Source organism: Varanus komodoensis, unplaced genomic scaffold (genome assembly GCF_004798865.1).
Source record: "Varanus komodoensis strain SLA01 unplaced genomic scaffold, ASM479886v1 scaffold18_3, whole genome shotgun sequence".
Lineage (NCBI taxonomy): Eukaryota > Metazoa > Chordata > Lepidosauria > Squamata > Varanidae > Varanus > Varanus komodoensis.
Genome location: NW_025335549.1, coordinates 9,622,363 through 9,630,893, shown reverse-complemented (window position 1 = coordinate 9,630,893; position 8,531 = coordinate 9,622,363). Strand labels below are relative to the sequence as shown.

Sequence of the window (8,531 nt, the reverse complement as noted above, 5' to 3'; positions counted from 1 at the left end):
TCCGCCAAAGTTCGTCTAAACCCGCTTGAAAAATCGCACTGGGCCTTTTGCCCTCAGCAAACATGTCGGCCCTAGGACCTCAGTAAAAGGAGGCGGAAGTAGTGGCTCACCAAAGAGTCCTGAGGGATAGAGGGGCCCCAGTTTCTGCTTGCGGCTGTGCAGTGAGTTAGTCCGAAAAGCGAGATTTTAGGGGAATGTTACAGAGTGGTGCGGCAGCTTAGCTTGAAGTAGGGGAGGAATTTGGGTGAATCGCTTCAATCATGTCTTTTGGGAAGGAAGAGAAGGGTCCCGGGAATTGGGGAGGAGAAAGCAGACGAGGAGCGCTGCGGGTTGAGAAGGTTTAAGAGCAAGTTGGCTGCTCCCCTGCGTGTATTGACAGTGGGAGGTTCGCCTGGCACCGAGACTGAGGGTCGGCTTCTCGGTGCCAGGCTCAGCCCTTTGTGTTTGTACATGCCTTTCAAAACAAATACTAGAAAATTTAGCGTTTAGCCCGTATTTCAGCCAAGCAAAGTATTTTGCTTGGCTGAAATATCTTACATCTGTAAGTAGTATTGTTACTTAGGTTTTAGGTAGTGTGTGCACATATTTTTAATTGTGTGGTGTTCAGGTGGTTTTTTAACGTATGCTTTTAGGATGTTGTAGGTGTGCCATCCTTAAATCTGTGGTATAAGGGCTTGACTTATAAACAAATTAAATAATGGGAGGTGTAATCCTAGAGGCATGTTTTGGCTGAGAAAACTTCTACAATTCCCATTCTGCCTCATCTGGCCAAGCAATTGTGAATGTTGTGTTGTAATCATAACCCGCTCATCTTCAGCCTGTGAAATGAAGCTAAATGAGGATAAACATCCCCATGGCCTTTTTCTGTTGGGTTGCCATCATAATGGCTTTAAAATGGCATCATCCTGGTAAAACTTTTCCGGAGGGGTAGCTGTGTTAGCAAAAAAGACAGTTAAGTGTCCTTAACAAATGTGCTGCAAATATTTTGTTCTATGTATTTATTTAAAATATTTGTTGACTGCCTTTCAGGACAGAAGTCCTCCTGAGGTGATATACAACAGTAAAACACATAAAACCAGAATAATGCTAAGAACAATAAAAGCAATAAGGATATAATATAGTAACTGCTGAAGAAAACCCAGACCTGCTGAAAAAAAGGCCCTTTAAGGTTGCATTACTTCACTGATGCTTGTGGGCAGGACAATAGAGCAGATAGATTAATATTGTAAATACATCTCACTTGCACTTCCACAATATACAAAACTGGAAGAATTCTGGGTGGTGTTTTGTTTGAGCTCTTGGAATCATAGAATAGTAGAGTTGGAAGTGGTCATTGGGTCCAACCCCCTACTCCAAGCTAAACCATCCCTCTCAGATAGCTGTCCGTTATAGCACTGTACTGTTATATTGGAATTTACTTCAAACTCTGGTCCCAGAAATAAAGTCAGTTTAAGACTTTAGGTTACAGTTATATACATGCTTACCTTATGAAGAGAGTTGCATCATAGGTTTAGGCTCTAAGAATTCATCTCTACATACAGTTTGTAGTATGATTGTTCCTCTGTTGTGAACAGCCTCAACAAAGAGGAGTTAATATTAAACATTTCAGAAGTTTTCAGTTTCTTAATGGTTGTGCAGAAAAATCCACATTGTAGGGAGGGTCAGCTAAGATGATGCTTCCTGGTTCTGTTTTAGGCAAACATCTTTTTTCCTCTCTTTTAAGGCAAACATCTTCTTTTTCCTTAATGAGATGGATGCAGAGGAGTTGTGTTCCTGTGGTACTGCAGCTCTCATTACTGAGCCACAGTTTACTCAGCTATTCAGGTATAGTTACAGACAAGCAAGAGGTAGCTATGCTCTCTCTCTCAGCACTTGACATGAGCATTAAGGAAATCCATGCACACAAATGCACAGGCAAATGGGGATGGGGCATTTATAGAAGGCTACTTCTCTGTGCCCATATAGAATCTTCTTCCACACTTGGCAAGGATGTGGCAGGTTGGTGGGGACAGGATAGGGCTCTTGGTTCCTCTTCCACCAGCTCTGGGAAGCTAGTGTAGCTGTATTTACATGGCTGCTCTCATGTGACCAGTAAACTGGAGGTAGCTTGCGGAGGAAATACTGGGGTAGTGTAGCTATGAAGAGACTTGCTTTTCAGTGACTAGGCCTGCCAGGGGCAAAGGGTAAGGGTTAGCTCACATCCAAGTTTGATCTCTAAGGGTGCCTTTTTACTTCAGTACAGAGACTTGCCCTTCTTATGGCTAGAAAAGTACATTTCAGGATTTGCAGACACTTGCAGAGAGGATGCTGTCCTGCGGATGGGCAGCCAAGCCCCCATCGTTAACAGAGAACTTCAGGGAAAGTTTGGGACAGGAAGAGGCAGGCAGAAAAATGTGCACACACTTACACACCTGAAGGTACATACTTGCCTAATTCAGGTGTGCAGAACCTCTTTCAACCCAAGGTCCCAATTCTATTCCACAGAAGCTGAATGGGTGGTGGGTTGGGCCACAAGCAAAAGAAGCAGAGCTGAAAATGCCAACACATTTTTGTGTGAAGCTTATGAAGCCAGTAACTAATTCTTAGGCGAGGCCTTTCAAAGTGGAGGGAATCACACAGTTGTGGCACCATCTGGGCTGACACAGATGGAGGCACACAGCCATCAATACTTGGAGACAGTTGTGGGACCATCTGGGCAGCCCTGCAGGATTGGACTGGGATTCCAGGAGGGCTGATAGTTCCTGCACTCCGCATGGGCCTTCTCCCCTGCAGGCCATGAATGCCAGTAAGTGCAGCAAGTAGCCTTTTCGGGCTCCTCATTTATTTGTTGGGCTTGCAGAAAATGCTTGCAGAGAGAGGGGATCCTGGACAGGCGTTACAATGTGCAGAAACTGCCCAACGGCACCATGGCATTGCCTGTGCTGGGCCGAAGCCTCACTGCACAGCGCTTACAGCAGTTAAAGGAAAGCATCCCCCCTGGAAGAACCTGTGCTCTGACATGGATCCAGGTGAGCTGAATTTTTTTTGGCTTTTCTGCCATGACGTACAAAGAGACTCTTACTGCACTTGGCCAAGAGTATTGTCAAACCAGCTTCTCTCTGTAGTAGTTTGTCCTCTCCTGCCCCTTGCATTCTTGACAGCGCCACTGGTTGGTCTTCTCGGATGCTGCCGTGGTTTGGTGTTGGTAGCAGTACTATAATTGGCTCACTTATTTGTCATAGAACATCTGGCCTGGCCTGGCTGGGCTTGAGTGAGGCAGCTGTGTGCTTTGGGGACTAATCCAGAGCTGGCATGGCGTATGATTAGAGTGCTAGGCTGGCACTCAGGAGACTGGAGTTTTAGTTTCCACTTGGCCATGAAGCTTGGTGAGTGACTTTGGGCCACACAGTGACCCTTAGCCCAACCTACAACAAGAGAGGGCTTTTGAGAGGATCAGATGGAGAGGAAGACTGTATAGGTTGTATACAGTTTCTTCCAAGAAGAAAAAAAGATGGAATATAAATGTGGTAAACTTTAAATATGAACACCTTGCGGAAGCTGATCCAGAAGTAACATTTGAGCCTCTCTTTATCAAGTTGCTTTTGTTGCTAATAGGTTTCAATACAACTTGAAGATGGAGAATGCAGCCTTGTGTGCATGAAGGAGGAAATTGGATGACCATTTGCTTTCCCTTCCCAGAATCCCATTCCCTCAAAAGTGACCAGGATCCAGCTACCCCATCAGAAACTGTGGAATGAAGTACAAAACCTGATGAAGATCCATGGGATCCCCTGGTCCGAAGAGCTGGAGAGAGATCTGCCATGCTCCTGGCAGCGGCATGGTGATCTGATTCTGCTGAGTGAAGACAGCTTCAGGGCAACGCTCTGGGGAAAACTGGGTAAATTGGAAACTGCATTGTATGCAATACCACCCTGCCTGCCTGCCTTCCTCACCTGACCCATTCTACCTTCGTTCCTTCGCCAGCCTTGAATAAAGCAACTTTGAAGGGGAAACTCCAGGGTGGAAGGTGCAAGGGGTTCAGTCCTATGTATTTGTATCTAATGATAGCTTTTTCTGCCACCATTTATTTCTTAACATTTGTATAGTTCCTAATTTGTGCAAAAGCGGTTGAGATGGTACACAGCAACTGAGAAGTCTAGCAGTATTTTTGTACATAGTACTTTATAAGAATAGGTGTGACCGGCCCCTATGCCGAGGGACATGCATTCTAAAATAGGCACAAGGAAGCAACAGAGGAAAGGGGAAATGCAGACATGAGGAAGCAGAAGAAGAACGTGTGATCATATCCATTATGCGTTCTTTGCCTTAGATATAATAAGGTTTAGGGACCGGGGAGGATCCAAAGGCTTCCCAGAGAAGGTGAATTTTTAGGATGGCCTTCAGAGAACTAAGGGAGTTGGGTCATATGGAGGCATTCAGAGAGGCAGTTTCTGGCATAAGGGACAGCAAGGGAAAGCAGATGATTGCTTCAAGGTGCAAGCTGGCATTTAGCTGGTATTTAGGATGAGCACCGAAAGGGATGTGTTGGGTTGGAGGATGGTCCTAGAAGTAAATGCCTTTGTGGAAGGTCAACTGCACTTATTTTACAAACATCTAAGCTCTAAAGCAGGGAGCGCAGAACCTCCAGTGTGGACCCTCGTTTGATCCACTGGCAATGCCCCCCTCTGTTGGCCTCTCTCCTTTTCCCTGAGCACTGATCATTTGATGGTTTTCTGGGTTTTGTGCAGCTTTTTTCCCATTCCAAAAGGTCAGTGCACTTTTTACTAAGACTTTGTTACTGTGGTAAGAGCTTTAGACTAAAATATCTGGCATTTTGTCCTCGCATCTCTTGCCCTGCCTCATAGAACCATAGAATTGTAGAGTTGGAAGGGGCCACGAAGGCCATCAAATCCAACCCCCTGCTGTTGCAGGACACCAGTTACACCACCCCACTCAGAGGGCTGCCCAGTTTCTCCTTTTGTCTTCTCTCCCATCCACTGCTGGAACATGACCCTGCCACTTCCTTGAGAATTATTATGATGTTACATTTCTATACCACCCTTAGCCCAAGCTCTCTAGGCAGTTAACAACATTTAAGTTACGCATCCAGGTTTCAACCAGGCTGGACCCTGCTTGGCTTCTTAGGCTGTATGATAGAATTCAGAAAGAGGTTCTGCAGCCCCATTCCGATGGAATTGTTACTTTTCCATTCTGCTGTCATTTAAGTTCCAACTCGCATAGATTTTTTTCCTTTCAGTGCAGCCCGTATGTGCTTATATCTGCCAACTGAGGATTTCATTTGTAGATGAGAATCCTAGTTCATGTACATTTCTGCTGTAATAAATTGGTTAGTGTTTAAGATACCATAAGAATCTGTTAGTTTTGCTGTAGCAGGATACTATGGCTTCCCCTGTGGAAAGCATCACATTTATGCTCCCTTTTAGGACAGGAGCTCTGGAAGGTGGTCGCTAGTGCTCTGGGGGCCCGGCGTTTAGCCAAACGTGGGCGCGTGCAATCGGATTTATTTCGATCCCCAACAGTGACCCTACTTCTGGGGCAAGATGGCTGGGTTGAACACGTGGACAATGGCATCCGGTAAGATTCAGTTCTCCCTGCACCTTGTTGAAATTTTTCTTTAAACATGATGTAATCTGATCTTTCCAGAAAGTCCAGACAGTTTGTAATCCGATGCTCTCATTTCCTATTCCTTGTATATATTTTAAATTTGTTCTGTATTTGGAACCCGTTCTTTTTTATTTTTGTTGGTCACCCTAAGAGTCCTATTGAAGGGCAGTATATAAATGGCCATAATAAAAATAAGGATATTCTCCTTTGTTTAAAGAAGGTTCTGTATTTGCTCCAGTTCACCTCAGCTTGTGACTTTTGTTGGAATGCCCCAATGAAGAAGAATTCATTCAGAATTATGATTTATTTATTTAAAACATTTCTATGCCTCCCCATTCGCCGAAGCCTCGGGGCGGCTCACAACATAAAATTAAAGTATAATACATTCAAAATATAAAACAAATTAACAATATAAAATAAGTCGCCCTGGCCAGATAAAATAACCAAATAATATTAACAATTAAAATTATGCTTGAATAAAAAGGTCTCTGCCTGGCGCCGAAAAACAAATAACGGCGGCGCCAGGCGGACCTCTCTGGGGAGCACATTCCATAGATTGGGCGCCACCACAGAGAAAGCCCTCCTCGGAGTACTCACCCTCCTCATTTCCTTCACGGAGAGTTCCCGGAGGAGGGCCTCTCCCGCAGGTCTCACGGCTGGTTGGGCCTTACAGCCAGGTGATTCTTGCCTAAGACAGATATGATTCTTATCCTTGGGCAAATTAGCTTCCTCCAGGTTTTCTGAAACTGTTTTCCTTTCACAGGTACATGTTTGATGTGACCCAGTGCATGCTGTCTCCAGGAAACATCACTGAGAAGCTGCGGATAGCATCTCTGCAGTGCGCTGAGGAAGTGGTGGTAGATCTGTATGCTGGTAAATAGCACGCTGGGTAGCAGTAAAGAAAGGGAAGTCTCTTCCTGCTGGCTAAGGACATCTGTAGAGCATCAGGTTGCAGGAGGCTGATCTAAGGCGTCCCTGGACCCTGTTAAGCCGGGAAGGTTGCTTGGTTCACATGGGAAGCTAGCATAAACAGTGCGTCCCGATTCCTTGGCTTTCTCTCTCTTTTCATTATCCACTCTTTCCAGAAAGCAGTTGCATGAGAATGTTTAAGCCACTGGTGGGCCATTTATGGTCCTTCAGACGTCTGGGCCCAGAATTCCCATCACCCCTAACCATTGGCTTGCCAGTTGGGGCTGATGGGTGGTGTAGACCAAAACATCTGGAGAGCAACACGCTGCCCATCCCGATTCAAGCAGAGCCTGGACAGCTACCTGTCAGGGATGCTGTGGTTGCCTCCCGCGCTGAGTAGTGGTTGGACTCCCCAGCCCTGTGATCGTCTGCTTCTAACACTGGAGCTTGCACCCAGCTGCTTCCCTTTCTCCTGTCCTCAGGCATCGGCTATTTCACCCTGCCTTACCTAGTCCATGCCGGTGCCGCCTTTGTCCATGCCTGTGAGTGGAACCCCCATGCTGCGGAAGCCCTGCGGAAGAACTTGCAGCTGAATGGTGTGGCGGATCGGTGCCAGGTCCACCAGGGAGATAACAAGAAGGCAAGTGGAGAGGGAAATGTAAAGGGAGTGAGGAAGGGTCGTCGTCATTACAGAGCTTTGTGCAGTCAGGACCAAGGTCAAAGGAAGATCTCTGCCTGAGATTTTCCAAGATCCTTTCTTGCAAAAAAACATCCCTCACTGGCCTCTTTTCCTGCAAGAAGCCCCATCTCTTCTTTCAAATCAATTAACCTTTAACTTCAAAGTTGGAGAATCAAATACAGATGCAATCCTCAGGATGGTTGGTGGTCACATAGCATTCAGTAGCCCAGGAGTAAGCTCTGCTGGCTTTAATTATGCTTACTCACCAGTCAGTATGCAAATTTGTCTTTTTGTGTGTTCATTGGTCCACATTTTTTTGAAGAATTGCTTCCTATCCAAGTGGGCAATATTGGGCTCAGTGAACAAATACCTGACCTGGTATAATTCAGCTTCTGATATTCTATGTGTTCTCCCCCAAACTGCAGCTGGAATTGAGGGACGTGGCTGACAGGGTGAATCTGGGGCTGATCCCCTCCTCAGAGGAAGGCTGGCCAGTCGCCTGCTGGGTTTTGCGGAAGGACGTTGGAGGCATCCTTCATATTCACCAGAATGTGGAATCCTTTCCTGCAAAGGCCCCGAACTCACGTCAGAAGCCAGAGCAGGTTCAGCCGCATGAGCACGGACTGGGGCAAACGGCATACAGCACGCAAGAGGCCAGAGTGGCCCATGAAGCCCACCCAGTTCTACAGGATGCTGGAAAGAAGGAACCAACCCGTGCGGCCCGGTGTGCGTGGCAGAGGTGGGCAGAAGCCACCAGGACCCGCATCAGGACTTTGCTGGAGGAGTTGGATGGGAAGCCATGGAGGACCCAAATCCTGCACATCGAGCGAGTGAAATCTTATGCCCCTCATGTGCATCATCTCGTTTTGGATTTGAAGTGCCAGCCGGCTGCGCAGCACACTGAGGAATCAGTCTCTGCTGCAGGAGTAGCCCTGGAGGGTGGCTTCACTCTTGGACAGGAAACCTCCGAGCAAACAATATTGGGTGCAAATAGCAGGGTTCAGAGTCTGTCTCAGAATGGCACACTAGGTCCCTCTGCTCAGTAGACATGAAATAAGCCATCAACAACAACAATTAAATACTAGAGAGAAGGAACATAAGTTGCTTGGACCAGAAAGTCTGTCTAGCTGTTCCTAGAGAAGCCTTTGGGAAAGTCCACAAACAGGGCATGTCCTGCGCATAGGTGCATCGATTATGGATGTCCTGATGCAGGTTTAAAAAGATACTTCATTTGTATGTGCTTGAACAATAATGTGTTTTTTAAAATAAATAGATGATGCAATAATGTGCTTTTTTCCATATGACTTTCCATGTTGAATGACAGCAAATTTGAACTGGA

General features: G+C 46.2%; 1 protein-coding gene across 3 annotated transcripts; it reads left to right on the top strand.

Annotated features, from left to right (window-relative positions):
- Window positions 1–103: 103 nt before the first annotated feature.
- On the top strand, window positions 104–8,477 carry TRMT12 (tRNA methyltransferase 12 homolog). Of its 3 annotated transcripts, none has more exons than XM_044427253.1 (8): window positions 104–161; window positions 1,724–1,824; window positions 2,840–3,008; window positions 3,679–3,877; window positions 5,424–5,574; window positions 6,368–6,477; window positions 6,996–7,153; window positions 7,618–8,477. In XM_044427253.1, exons 2-8 carry the CDS (start codon window positions 1,751–1,753, stop codon window positions 8,236–8,238), a joined length of 1,482 nt encoding a protein of 493 aa, XP_044283188.1. In that variant the 5' UTR covers window positions 104–161; window positions 1,724–1,750; the 3' UTR covers window positions 8,239–8,477. The 3 variants fall into 3 exon arrangements, with proteins under 3 accessions (XP_044283188.1, XP_044283189.1, XP_044283191.1); XM_044427254.1 differs by lacking the exon at window positions 104–161 and adding an exon at window positions 174–244; XM_044427256.1 differs by lacking the exon at window positions 104–161 and adding an exon at window positions 210–227.
- The last annotated feature ends 54 nt before the right edge of the window (window positions 8,478–8,531 follow it).